Raw genomic sequence first — 15,480 nt, 5'->3', positions numbered from 1 at the left:
ATCGCAGACTTTGAAAAGTGTCAGTTTATTCTCTCTTGCGTAATCTGCCGCCGCGCCGCGGCTCATTGAGAGTGATTGAAATGTGATACTAGCAGATCAATTCAAGTGAAACATGTAGTTAAACGAATTCATATAATCACAAGACTGAAATTAAATGTAATACATTTAATACATAATTAAAACATTTCAACACAAAACATTGCAATAGAAAAATATTAGGCTACATCAATGAGGCTTTCCAAGAGCATAAGATGTGATGTTAACAGCGGTCCGATGATAGCTCTGTGGACAACGCAACAGCACGAGCTTCACGGAGCTTCAAGCGATGCGAGATCGAATCTCACTAGCCTTGGCTGACAGCGTTAAATGTTTTACTTGATGCTTAGATAGGTAACTGTTTATTGAAGTCAAGCGTTTTGTTTAATTATCAATGGCACATTACAACATAAATTTGCTACATTCCAGTGGCGGTGCTGCCGAGACGAGAAAACTGATGAAGGAAGATTATCAGCCGATCGCTTCAGAAAATGAAAATGATGAAGCTATCTTTAATCTGCTAAATTATTGTTTTGTGAATCATTCACGAAATTGAGATGACTGACATTGATACCCGCCATAGCAAAGGAAGAAATTTTTAAAAACAGATCCTGGACATTTCAAGGTTTAAATAAAGTGTCGGGGGCAGTTTATTTATTTAAAACAGGGTTGCATCGAGTTAGAGTTTATTTTCTAAGTAAGAAACAGAATCTTATTCTTGCGACATTTTAAATTTGTATTGCCAAAGAAATTGCAGCTAAATAAACAATTAAAACTAGGCTAGCTAGTCTACAAAACGAAAATAGTTCAAAGCAACATAAATTAAGATCATGCGTTTTTCTTTGCTTCTCTCTCGCGCTGGATCTCTTTTATTTTAGTTTATTTAGTCTCCCTGCACTGCGCGCGCCGGGTCTCTCTCGAAATTAAACATTTCAGGGTAAAAACCCATCATACAGCTGATAATACTGTAGTATGTCGCTGTGTGTCATCCATACAAATCACGAAAAAAAACTGTAACAAATTATTGAGCCTTGCTTCAAAGAAACAGAATGCCTGGTTGAATTCACCTTTCAATAAAATGAGGCGGATCGCGAATAAAAGAGCTCTCTGCTGCTCACTTGCATTCGTTTAGTTGGCAAGAACGCGTTTCGTCAATACTTCATGTTTAGATAATGCCAGATTGTTGACAAACACACTGCTCAAACATGTTAAAATTCTACAAAACCAGTTGAAAAAAATGGATTGAACACTTCAACTGAAAGTGTGTGTGAAACCCCTTTAAATACAATACATAAAACTACAATATTTATAATTTAAGGGCCTACATTTGGACACATCGAGAGATTTATCTTTAAAAGTATTTTGCCTTTGCCTGGTCATCAGGCTCACTCTCCATATGAAAGACAGAACATTTAACACCTCCTGAACCCCCCAACCCCCCACAGGCTATCTGAGTTTGAGACCGACTTAAAACAAAGAAAAGTCGCAATTCACACTTAATTCTAGACATTAGCATTAGGCTAAGTGTTGATAATGAAAGAATTTAATTATTTAGGCTACATGTAGGCTAGTAGGCTAATATTTCTGTCATAAAAGTTTATTACAAATAATTGAAGAAATAAAACGCTACCTCGGTTTGGGCCAGCTTTTTCCAAGCAAACCTAAATACAAACGCATGTTCATTTGTTTAAACGCATGCTCATTTGTTGTCATGAATACAATGTTCAACTCAATGTTAAATTCCACGGGGATCTTTGGATCCCTACAACCAGGGTGCATGCGATTTGTGAATTATTATTTTTTCCGAACCACAGTGCTTCGTGCTGCTGCTAAACTAAATAACATTTATAGAATAATTATGAACTTAAATGAAACAATATCGCAACATTTCGACAAATAAATTATCTAATCTGTTTTTACAATTTAATTCAGGGCGATTTACGTGCCTATAGATGGGTTTCTGTTTCGCGAATTACCCATTATCCTCTGCGGCGCGCCGCCATGTTGTGTGTCAAAGCTGTCAGTAAGCCACTGTGCCGCATTAATAGAAAGCCAGTTAATATAAAGTATTTTTGACTCTTTTGTGTTGAGATAACGATGACAAAATCTTCCAAACCTGGCGACAAGGTGAAGGTTATTTACAGGGACACATTAGACTATGTTTGCAAGGCAAGATATGATGAGAAATTGAGTTATATCGATGGAAAGGATCCTTACACAATGTCGAAAGAGGACTGGTTATGTAGGCTAATCCTGCGGCGTACCCCGATATTCAGGAAATGGACATTGACAAGTATCTCATCCACACCGTTAGTGCGTACACTTCTGACGAATTAAGAGGAAGAAAGTCTCTGGAAGCATACACTTATTTTGTTAGAATGTCCGAGTTAAAATTTTATATGTTCGCATTTGTGCGAGTGCATGGTCATGTACTACTCAGTTAAATTCACGCATGAATTTTCCTGCATTGAACTTGTTTTAGCGCCCGACAAAGTCTTATTTGATCGGTGAGTAATGTAGATGAACTGGGCGCATGTTTAACTGAAAGAACGAGCAGAGAGAGAGAGCGCGCGCGCACTCTCTATCTCTTCGGAGCCAGGCGAAAGTGTAAACAACACTTCACCGTCTCCAAACTAAGCGCTGTATTGCTCTCTCTCCCTCGTGGAAAAGTTAGTCTGGAGCCCTGCATTGACGGTTCACATCGCTGTAGCCAGGCGGCTGATATCTGCACAGCCCTTATTATACGGTACATTTAGACTCAGTGTCAAGACAACACCATCTGGATAAAAAAACAACAACACAACGCTCCGAACTAATTTAGTGTAGGAGAGAGATGGAGAGCAGAGGCACGGAGCGATGTGCTCCAGATGTACGTTAGCCTCTGAAAGTGATGAAGGTGGACAATCGTCAGAGTGTGCTTCTGCCCAGCCAACACCTCTCAAGGGCTGTGTCGATAGTAGCCGCCTGGGTACAGCGATTTGACAGCCGATGAGAGCTAGCGCATTTAGCTAGCCCATCTTGGAAATTATTAGATAGTGTCACATCTCCAGAGCACAAAACCTCTAAATGTTCACAAGAGCAGCACTGAACATTAACTCCAGCCAAACGGAGAATAATCGTATGATTTTCATGTTCAGAATGATGCCGATTCAGGATATTATCATGCTCCGTAACACAAACGCTTGACCCACTTGACACACAAGATGGCGCCGTAAGGAGTTGCGGGAGAAATGTGACGTCATCGGATATCTATCTATTGCATATCTTTATTTTATATATTTTATATGGTCTATTGGTGAAGTAATTTATAGCATTGATTACTGTGGAGGGAGGGGGGATTCAAATAATTCATCAGAAGCAGGGATGTTAAGACCAGAAGGAAATCCCCGTCCTCCTTGGCAAATCGCACCTTGCTTAAAACCATGTTTTTACAAACTCTTTATAGGCTAGGAACCAAAAAAAAAAAAAAAAAAAAAAGGCTATCCTGTATAAAAAAATGTTTTGTTTGTTTGATTGTCTGCATTAATAATAGACTTATGACATGCATTAATAGGCTAATATAAAATGTACAATAGTCTATGTATGTTCGGGATTTGAACCGGTGTCATCCAAATGATCGATACGTAAGTTCTACCACTCGGCCATGAATTTACTCACTGAGAAATGCCCGGTTTCTCCAGTCTTCTCCAGAGAAGCGCTCATCATTCGTCTCATTCCTCAATAGAATAGTAAACAAATAATCAGCTTCATTGCACCTAATTTATTTTTGTTTGTTATTTTTGTTATTATTATTTTTTTTATCACGCTGCTCCCAACGGGCAATAGGCTTATGTCGCCCACCGACGTCTAGGCGTAGGCTACAATATGAAATAAAGGCTATATTGTTCTCGTCTCTATTTTTAAATTATGATTCTATTTTTCTGTCCTAAACAATGTTCTATAGTAGCCTATTTCATCTGTTAATTGACATTAACCCCGCTTACATTTCAAAATACGGCAATAGCTGCTGTTTTGCACAATGTCCCTCTGCGCCACCTGGCGGTCATTTCGCGAATGACTTTGAAATGCGACTGGATTATTTTTACCGCGGTAGTTTTGCCGCGGTGGCTGGCGCGGCGGTAATAGGCATTCTGGTTGAGTACCATCTGTATATGACACTTTTTTTTTTTTTTTGTTATTTGAAATGCAATGTGCTATCAGTCTTAAGTGCAATAATTAGAATAATATTTTTCCTAAATTAACTTATTTTGAATAAAACCAGTCCTTCGATCGCCCTGACCAACATTTTTACAGGTAGCCTAAATTAGGATACATTTGTCTTACCTGTGTTATTTTCCACTTTCTTTCCAGCATGTGCTTTTCCATTCTTCGCATTTTCCATGGCTGCATTCATCATGTGAAGTCGATGCATTATTTTAGAGCTCCTGAGATTCAACCTTATTTTCTTCATGCGGAATAATAAGTTGTAGGCTATTCAATTGAATCAATTCTCATGTTTTTGATGTTTAAATTATATTGGCTGAAAACAGACTCGTGATTTGATTACATCTTTAATTAGTGATAGAAGTTATAAGTAACATGAAAGTTATTATCTTAACATTACAATTAAAACACTAACATTTTTAACATTAACTTAATTTTACAATTAATTTAACCCTTTCACGCATAGTGGTCACTACAGTGGACATCTATTAAAAAAGCATTTTCTTGAATTCGCATGGGTTTTTATGGCAAAAAAAAATATTGCAGCATCAAGCAATATCTAATGAGTCAAATCACAGTAAAATTTTCCAAGTTTTGATTTTAGATTGAGAGAAAACTCTGATTAATCACATGTCCACTGTAGTGGACGTCATGCATCAACTGCTATATTTCAGCTACAATTCATAATTATAATGTGAATATTGTTTTTGAAATTTAAAACTTAAAAACTTAATATGCATTGACTTTTTCTACTGTAAATAAATGTATTTGTATTATTAGAATATAATTTTCATTGACATCGAAAAAAGTCATGTGATTAATGCATTACAAGTGTCATACATTATGTACTTTACTTGTTAGATCAAAAAGTAATCTGATTTCATAATGCACGTTATTGTAATGCTTTTTTTACTCATAACATCAAAAAGTAATCTGATTACGTAATGCATGTTACTTTTAATGCGTTTCTTTACTCATAACATCAAAAAGTAATCTGATTACATAATGCATGTTACTTGTAATGCTTTTCCTTCCTCATAACATCAAAAAGTAATCTGATTATGTAATGTGCATTATTGTAATGCGTTTCTTTACTCATAACATCAAAAAGTAATCTGATTATTACCTCTAACCCTGTGATTTTGCACTCAATCAAGATCTGGAACCAATTCAGAAGATCCTTTGCACTTACAGATCTTTCTCAGGTTGCCCCAATTGCACTGAATCATATGTTTGCTCCATCATTAATAGATGGGGTCTTCGATATGTGGTCCAGAAGAGGTATGGTATCACTGTCTGATCTATATATCGACGGCAGTTTTGCCTCCTTTGAACAGTTGGTACAAAAATATCACATTACCAAATCACATTTTTATCGTTACCTGCAACTTCGGAATTTTGTATTTTCAAACTTTATATGTTCTCCCTTACGTCCTCCAACTGGCTTGTTGGATTCAATTTTTGATTGTAAATTAGTCAGAAAACGAGCTATTAGCACAATATACGAAACACTATATTCTCATAACTTGATGCCTTTGGACCTCCTCAAAAATAAATGGGAGACAGATTTAAATGAGCAAATCACAGATGACACTTGGCACAAAATAATACAGGGAATTTTTTCTTCTTCCATCTGTCTTAGACATGCTGTCATTCAGTTTAAAATTGTGCATCGTCTGCACTGGTCTAAATTTAAACTTTCTAAGATTAATGCTGATATAGACCCCACTTGTGATAGATGCGGGCAAGATCCAGCCACTCTCCTACACATGTTCTGGACATGTCCAAAGCTTTACGCTTTCTGGCAGTCCATCTTTGAGACCTTTTCTAAGATCTTTTCAAAAAGGCTTACACCGTGTCCATTCATTGCACTTTTTGGTGTAACTCGGACAGACTCTCATCTAGAGATGTGGGAAAGAATAATGGTGGCTTTTTGCTCTCTCCTAGCTAGGAGACTGATATTACTGAAATGGAAAGACCCAGCACCTCCTACATATAGTCATTGGATTAGAGAAATCATGTATCACATCAAGTTGGAGAAGATCAGATACACAATAAGGGGGTCTACTAGAAAATTTTACAACATATGGCAGCCTTTCTTTATGTTTGTTGAAGATATGGAAGCAGACAATATAGCAATGTGAACCCCTGTTTTCTTTGTGTTTTTTTTTTTTTTTTTTTTTTTTTTTTAATATATTATCTGGCTATGTGAGCTCTGTATGTTGAACTATGTATTTCATACTGTAAACACTGTTTGTCTGGTATTTGTGGGGGGTGGATGGGTTTTAGTTCTGTTGGATTTATGCTGTACTGTAAACTACAATTTGTAAAACTAAATAAAAACACCTTGATCAAAAAAAAAAAAGTAATCTGATTATGTAATGCATGTTACTTGTAACACATTACTTTACTTGTAACATCAAAAAAGTAATCTGAATGCGTTATGCATGTTACTTGTAATGCGTTACCCCCAACACGGATCATTTCAGATGAGACTGAAAAAACGTATCGCGAGGTTTTCTCAGAGGAGGGCTATGATAGAAATGTGCATGTCCATCTTGAACATAATCAGAATTATCAGCTAATAAGGGTAAATCTCCATACTCTGGTGCACTGGAGAGAACATCTGAGTGGTTTCCACAGTTGTTCCTTGACAGGCTGTAGAAAATTCTGATGGAATCACGTCCTCATGTTCTGATATCAAAGATACGCGAAGTGCAACTTGTATGAAGTTGTATGAAGCCTTTGCAATATTTTGCATTTATATTTTTTTGTATATATTTTATAGTTTTCACATGATTTGATATAAATTGCATTGATTAGATTGTTAAATTCACATACTTTATTAAATATAAGACAATAATCAAACAGATACAGTATATCTTCAGTTTAAACTAACCGCATGCTGTCCACTCAAGTGGACATCTGAAGATCTCTTTGAAAAATTTGTAAAAAAAATAAATAAAAATCAATTCTTGTTTTTCATGCCCTAAGAGCAATAAAAACACATAGGAAAAAAATCCTGACTGAGGTTATCATAATTCATGCATGAAAGGGTTAAAAATGATTTTTACTATAGTTTATTTTCAGTTATAAAACTAACGTCAATCTGCAAAACAAAAACCATGTTTTTTAGATAAAATCCATTATCACAGTTAATTTAATGGATAAACAAATCCCCTTTTAAATCCAATAGGGTTTATATTTTAGTTTAATCATTCATTTGTCTGAGTTGCAAGATGTCCGGTCTAATGATAAAAATCATAGGCATGGGCGACTGGATTGTGTTGTCATGGAAATGGAATGTGAGGGAGACGTTCGCAAACTGGCACGGATAAATGTCCTCAGAACGTCCACCAGCGAACGTTACAAAGCGGACCAGATGCGGACGTCCTCCCAACGTCCGCTCGGGAACGTTACAAAGCGGACCAAATGCGGACGTCCCCCGAAGGTTCGCTCGGGAACGTTACAAAGCGGACCAAATGCGGACGTCCCCCGAAGGTTCGCTCGGGAACGTTACAAAGCGGACCAAATGCGGGCGACCTCCGAACGTCCGCTCGGGAACGTTACAAAGCGGACCTAAGGGGACGTTCGAAACGTCCGGGGGACGTCCCCTGTTTGCTGGGCAGAAGAAGATCCGTCGATGTACTTTTTTTTGTGTGTGTGTTTAGCTGTTCAGTAGCAGTCATGAGCGCGAGCACATGTGAAGAGTTTTAACTCTTTCTTCTCTGTGTCAATTACTGCAATTAATGCAACACTCTGCAGATTCACTTTTTTTCAACATTGTCTAATATATATATATATATATATATATATAAGCCTATGATCCGAAGTAACTAGTAACTAGCTACTTGAGTAGTTTTTTCATTGGATACTTTTTTACTCTTACTCAAGTAACTATTAAGATTATTACTTTTACTTTTACTTTGAGTAAATATTTCTATAAGTACTTGTACTTTTACTTGAGTACAGTTTTTGGATACTCTACCCACCTCTGATGACTTGCTGGCCTAGACAGTTCAGAAAAATGAATAAAAGTAATGTGTGTGAAATGCTGGTTTGATGTTTTATGAACAGATAATTGTTTTAGCTTTGCTTAATTCATTACAGTTAAAGGTTTTTTCAAGCTCCAGATTATAAATGCTAATAAGCATTACTACTGCTCTTTGTTTTGTTCTCTACACAGGCTACACAGCTGTAATCTCACAGCTCAGTCCTGTGGGACTTTATCATCAGCTCTACAATCCTCAAACTCCTTTCTGAGAGAGCTGGACCTGAGTAACAATGACCTGCAGGATTCTGGAGTGAAGCTTCTTTCTGATGGACTGAAGAGCCCAGACTGTCAGCTGGAGATACTGAGGTGAATTGATTTAAAATAATTAACTATGCTACAGTTGGTAACGTTCCAGTGGCGGTAAAATTTGGGGTGTGCATTTGTGATGGCGAGGCGCTACAATCACAGACTTTGAAAAGTGTCAGTTTATTCTCTCTATTGTGTAATCTGCCGCGGCTCATTGAGAGCTGGTAGCAGATAAATTCAAGTGAAACATTGTAGTTAAAACGAAATCATAAACCCAATACTGAAATTACAGTACAAATTTAAAACTGAAACATATGTAGGCAAAATTAATTGCAGCAAATTTAAGCAAAGTAGGCTAAATGTTAACATTGTGTGCCCAGCTAATTTAGAAAGGCTATGCATGTCAAGGTTATGTGTCTTATAGTTTGTGTTATTTTAATTTGTTAGTAGGCCTAGATTTATGTACTGAAACATAACAGTGAAATAAATTATTAAATTTATAAGTTTTAAATTTAATAAATTATTATTAAACTAAATGATGGTAAAATTTAAATATTGTCAGGACTTGCTAACCGATGTTAGTCGGCAGCATTTGTGTTTTAGCATTAATTAAGAATTAAATAGGCGTTATAGGTTGTTATGATTAGAATAATTTTCTTTAATAAATAATCAAAACATTTCAACATAAAACATTGCAATAGAAAAATGTAACATCAATGAGGCTTTGCGTAAGCATAAGACGTTAAGCACATGCTCATAAAACAGAGTTCAGGCGATCTGTGTGGTCAAGGCTTCAACATGAGCGTTGCGGTGCTTCAAACGCTCGGAGCTCGAAACTCAGCTCTATTATCCTCATAATTTTGTTTGTAGTTTAATAGTCTATTTGTCAAAAATAAAACATCTGAAATGTTCATTTATTGATTCGAAACACTTTTTGGAGCTTTGTTATTCATTGTCTGTTCTTTTTATTAATAGGCGTTTAGACAATAACATTGAAGCCTATACATGTTGTTAAGATGACGTCTACAACGGTAGAGACCCTTTCAGGGCTCCAGACTAACTTTTTTCACCTCCGTCCAGGAACCGTCCTGAAAAACAATTTGAACCGTCCTAAAGTGAATGTCAACCGTCCCAAAATAAACATGTTGTTTCTGTACTTTGTTATTATCATCTATAGTTGTTATGTTAGTCACATAATAAAAACACCATTAAAATGTTTGATGTATATTATTATATTTATTTAGCTCCATTCAAAGTAGTTATCTGTAAACAGGTAAAGAACAGATTTAATAAAAAATAACAGGAGTTGAATGTTTTTTTGTATTCATGCAGAACAAATCTTTTTTTTTCTTCCTTTTTCTTTTTTTACATATACGAAAATTAAGAGAAAAATACATACAGCTCAAAACATTTTTGAGTTGGTTGGATTAAACAATAACAAATAAATACTGGTGACTACATATCTCAAAAATATCATCATTCTTTATTCTTTCAAGCAGCAGACATATTTATTTGTATAAATTAAATATAATGAATCCTTATTAAAGCTATTAACAAGCAGTGAATGCTTTTCTCTTTTTCTTTTGTTGCTTGATCAATATTAAGGACACAGACCGCATTAGGTTTATTACCCACTGTCATTTTAAGACATCGGATCATGTCCAATGACATGCGGATCCAATTGCACTGATGCACATCCGATACACTCAAAACTGTTTAAGACATAACCAACATAGTTTACGTGAATACTCTCCAAAACGGACATTTAGACATAATGTTGTGTGTATTTGTCCATTCAGACACGAAAGAGAGCTCAATTCAGTACTCGCGCACTGTATGGGTGTCTATGTGAATGGCTGCACGCTTCGGGTCGGGTGTGTGCGCACAGAAAACTGTACCGAATAGAGCTCTTTTTTTTGCGTCGTCACTCTTATTCAGATCTATATGTCTGCTCTACTCATTCTCCCAGACGTTTACATTTTTTTATGTTTTATGAGGCATGCAGCGCATGTCAACCCATGTGCTGCTGGGTAGATCAGCACGTTACAGTACAAATGTGCGCATCTACCACAAACGCAGGACATCAGTTCTGACTGGATCGCTTCCCAAATCGTCATTATCTAACATTTTTGTTTTTATTCGTTGACGAAAATGTCAATAGATTTTCGTCATAGTTTTTGTCATTCAAAACTAGTTTTTATTTAGTTATCGTCTCGTTTTCGTCTGTGAAAATAAGCCATGTGATAGATGTACCGGCCAGTGATAGTAACTATAGTAACAGCATGAGAAGACACGCTCCGTTGTAGCCAGCGCTTGGTCGGTTAATTTTGGCATTTTCTAAGTTAGTTACTCTAATAGGCTAGTAATAAATGAACACACATACAAAAATGTATTTTGTCCTGTAGGCGTCCTGTAGAATATTTCTGTTCGTCCAAAACACCTGTTAGTCTCGAGCCCTGGACCCTTTGAATGATAGCTGGAGCTTGTCATTATCGCTGCAATGCCTAAATCTAAACGTGTGTCTCCTGCTCCTGATGAAACTGACGACGCCGGTAACATGACTGTGGCTGCTTCGGGGTTAACACCAGCTATTTTAAAATGATGCTTACCACAATAATTCATGAGGAAATCGCCTCTAAGTCTCTAAGGTCTGAGTTCCTCGCTGAAATACGCGCCTCTACAGCTGCCCTTCAAGACACTTTTTCCAGTCATGGCTTCAAAATTAAAGACATTGAAACTTCGATGAACAGCGTGGATGAAAGGCTCGACATTTTAGAACGCAAATGTCAGTCACTGGAAAGGGATAACGATGAGTTAAAGAGTAAGGCGGATGATCTGGAAAACCACTCGCAGTGGAACAATCTCTGTATATTAGATATTCCTGAGAATGTTGAAATGTCCAAGCCCTCCCACTTAGGGTTGGTAACAGAAAATCGGTTCTTATCCAGAACCGTTAGTGTTTTTGAAAAATACCGGAACCGTGCGAAAATCGTTCTGGTGCGATGTGTGGGCGAAGTGCTGGGATCTTATCCTTTAAAAGCGTTGTCTCACCTCATAAATACTAAAATAGTAATGAATGCACTGGCCCTCGTGCTACTTGTATACGTTTTGTGTCAGATATCAACGCAGAGAGAGAGTATAAAGACAGTAGATCTCGATCTCGAATCAAACACCTACGCGAACCAACACTTCACACCGTAACATAATAAATGTTATAATGTAAACGTATACTCATAAAACGAGGCATTGGAAAGTACATCAGGAGTTTATTTAAATAACACTACATCCTTATGCATCGCTTTCTGCCTGGACTTTTACGTGCTTTTCTCAACTCAGTGAAGTGACATCGGTGTCCGGGTTAGCGTTAGCATGAGCCGTCAGGCAAGTGTTATTCAAATAAACTGGTAAATTCAAATAGATTGGTGTTTGGCTCGAGATCATGGTGAAAAGGACCCTAGGTTGATTTTACTCCGAACCATCCCTTTAAAGCGTGAAGATGTCACACCCTCTGGAGGTGTGGGAACCAATGAGAAGATTTCCCTTTGGAGGGAAATTTTACGACCCATTGTTCAAGCAGGCCCTTGAACATGTAATTTAATTGGGTGTTTAAGAAAAGAATCTTCAAGATTCTTATAATACTAATGCATCACAAAGTTAGTAAAATGTAATGTAAATTAACAAATGGGGGACGAAGATTGGAGTTTAGAGACTAAACATGCCACACAAATGATTTTGGTAAACCATAGTATGCAAAGTCTGAACCATTAATCCAAAAAAGTTTACAAGAATACAAAGGCTAAACCACATAAAAGGAAAATCATGAGATGGGAAAATTAGATACCTGTTTACACATTTCTCAAGTGGTTATACAGTGAGGAAAATAAGTATTTGAACACCCTGCTATTTTGCAAGTTCTCCCACTTAGAAATCATGGAGGGGTCTGAAATTGTCATCGTAGGTGCATGTCCACTGTGAGAGACATAATCTAAAAAAAAAAAAATCCAGAAATCACAATGTATGATTTTTTAACTATTTATTTGTATGATACAGCTGCAAATAAGTATTTGAACACCTGAGAAAATCAATGTTAATATTTGGTACAGTAGCCTTTGTTTGCAATTACAGAGGTCAAATGTTTCCTGTAGTTTTTCACCAGGTTTGCACACACTGCAGGAGGGATTTTGGCCCACTCCTCCACACAGATCTTCTCTAGATCAGTCAGGTTTCTGGGCTGTCGCTGAGAAACACAGAGTTTGAGCTCCCTCCAAAGATTCTCTATTGGGTTTAGGTCTGGAGACTGGCTAGGCCACGCCAGAACCTTGATATGCTTCTTACAGAGCCACTCCTTGGTTATCCTGGCTGTGTGCTTCGGGTCATTGTCATGTTGGAAGACCCAGCCTCGACCCATCTTCAATGCTCTAACTGAGGGAAGGAGGTTGTTCCCCAAAATCTCGCAATACATGGCCCCGGTCATCCTCTCCTTAATACAGTGCAGTCGCCCTGTCCCATGTGTAGAAAAACACCCCCAAAGCATGATGCTACCACCCCCATGCTTCACAGTAGGGATGGTACTCATCATTCTTCTTCCTCCAAACACGTTTAGTGGAATTATGACCAAAAAGTTCTATTTTGGTCTCATCTGACCACATGACTTTCTCCCATGACTCCTCTGGATCATCCAAATGGTCATTGGCAAACTTAAGACGGGCCTTGACATGTGCTGGTTTAAGCAGGGGAACCTTCCGTGACATGCATGATATCAAACCATGACGTCTTAGTGTATTACCAACAGTAACCTTGGAAACGGTGGTCCCAGCTCTTTTCAGGTCATTGACCAGCTCCTCCCGTGTAGTTCTGGGCTGATTTCTCACCTTTCTTAGGATCATTGAGACCCCACGAGGTGAGATCTTGCATGGAGCCCCAGTCCGAGGGAGATTGACGGTCATGTTTAGCTTCTTCCATTTTCTAATGATTGCTCCAACAGTGGACCTTTTTTCACCAAGCTGCTTGGCAATTTCCTCGTAGCCCTTTCCAGCCTTGTAGAGGTGTACAATTTTGTCTCTAGTGTCTTTGGACAGCTCTTTGGTCTTGGCCATGTTAGTAGTTGGATTCTTACTGATTGTATGAGGTGGACAGGTGTCTTTATGCAGCTAATGACCTCAAACAGGTGCATCTAATTTAGGATAATAAATGGAGTGGAGGTGGACATTTTAAAGGCAGACTAACAGGTCTTTGAGGGTCATAATTCTAGCTGATAGACAGGTGTTCAAATACTTATTTGCAACTGTATCATACAAATAAATAGTTAAAAAATCATATATTGTGATTTCTGGATTTTTTTTTTTATTATGTCTCTCACAGTGGACATGCACCTACGATGACAATTTCAGACCCCTCCATGATTTCCAAGTGAGAGAACTTGCAAAATAGCAGGGTGTTCAAATACTTACTTTCCTCACTGTATATAGAATATATAGGATTAACAGGGTTTATTTCCTCAGTAAGAATTAAGTGACTAATTTTTGCACTGCCCTCTGCAAATTCCTTTTTGTTGTCGTAAAAGGTCTTATCAATCTTAGGCCTTGTCCACACGGACACAGGTATTTTTATAATCGTGACTTTTTTTACGCGGTTCGGCCGTTCGTCCACACGGAAACACAGTATCAGGTTCACTGAAACCGAACATTTTTGAAAACCCCTGCCAGGGTGAGGATTTTCAGAAACGCCGGTTGCAGTGTTGTCGTGTAGACGGTAAAACCGGAGTTTTTGCTTCTGATTCAGGCTTCTGATTGGCCAACGTGGCTTTACGATTAGGGTTATATCGCCGCCTGCTGGTGTGGCATGCTCTTGACAGCGCGTGATAGCGTGTTTTTGCGTTTTCATGTAGGCAGAGATTTCTTTTAAACCGAGCATGTGTGGACGGGATTTTTTTTTTAAACGCAGGAGGAAAAACTATAAAACAAAAAAATACCTGTGTCCGTGTGGACTAGGCCTGAATGATCCTGTGACAGGACACCGGGTTCTGCCAGTGTGTTAGCTTCATTTGGGATGTTAGTTTTGGGGGAAGTTTCATAGACTTTTGTTGGGAGAGTGAGTTTGCTGGATTATTCATTAAATATAATGAATAATTAGTGTGTGTCTGATTGGTCCAGATGCTACAAGCGGGATCAGTTTAAATCCGTTAAGGCTGAACTACACGGAGCCGGTGTCAAATTCAGGATACTGTATCCCTGCAGACTTCTCCTTTCATTCAACGGCGAATCACACAGTTTTGACACTCCCAACGCCGTTTTTACGTTCCATACCACCGTGGTTAAACCCAAACAGTCAAGTGAGGTATAGCTGCTGTGGTTACAGGTAATGACAGATTATTTTTGGACAATGTTCCACTCAGGGCAGTAGGCCTACGTGAGCGGAGTTGTATAGGTAACATCCTTTTTGCGCCCTGATTAGTCATGTCATGTCATGCTCGTACTAATGTAGTACATGTTTTTTTGTTTTTTTTCTTTCCTTTTGCGTTTTCTTTGTCCTTTCACTTAATCTCAGAATCTCAGATATGTCAAGACAGAAGAAAGTCACACTATTCATGTTTTCATCATTTATCTTTTAGTTGTTGTTGTAACTAATGACCATTAGCTTACTCAGTGCTCAGTCAGGTGGTTCATGTGTTCATTTTACCAGTTGGAATATCAAAGGTTTAAACATTGACTACGTTTACATGCAGCCAATATCCGGGTTATGGTCGGGTTAGGGTCACTATTTGGGTTTCTGAAACATTCGGAATAACCCGTTTACATGCGTGAGCAGAGAGAGTTACTCCTGTATACATGGAATTTGTAATCAGTTGGGAATATCCCGATGTAAACGGCAACGCACAGTTAGCGTCAGGACGTACGGACAACCTTAAGACGCAATATGCGTCATTTCCAATTCTTCTTCCT

At 37.9% G+C, this 15,480-nt stretch overlaps 1 protein-coding gene across 4 annotated transcripts in view; it reads left to right on the top strand.

Annotated features, from left to right (window-relative positions):
* Window positions 1-15,480, top strand: part of LOC311081602 (protein NLRC3-like) — a 649,618-nt gene that overhangs the window by 27,511 nt on the left and 606,627 nt on the right. For 2 of the 4 annotated variants that reach the window (XM_084112154.1, XM_084112155.1), the window contains one exon: window positions 8,426-8,599. The exons of the other annotated variants lie outside the window; for them this stretch is intronic. In XM_084112154.1, coding sequence (XP_083968280.1) covers window positions 8,426-8,599 — 174 coding nt within the window. The remainder of the gene's footprint in view (window positions 1-8,425; window positions 8,600-15,480) is intronic. 4 annotated transcript variants of the gene reach the window in all.

This window comes from Abramis brama (genome assembly GCF_963993115.1).
Source record: "Abramis brama genome assembly, chromosome: 4".
Taxonomy (NCBI): domain Eukaryota; kingdom Metazoa; phylum Chordata; class Actinopteri; order Cypriniformes; family Leuciscidae; genus Abramis; species Abramis brama.
The sequence above is the reverse complement of the archived record's forward strand: the minus strand, read 5'-3'. Positions and strand labels throughout refer to the sequence as shown.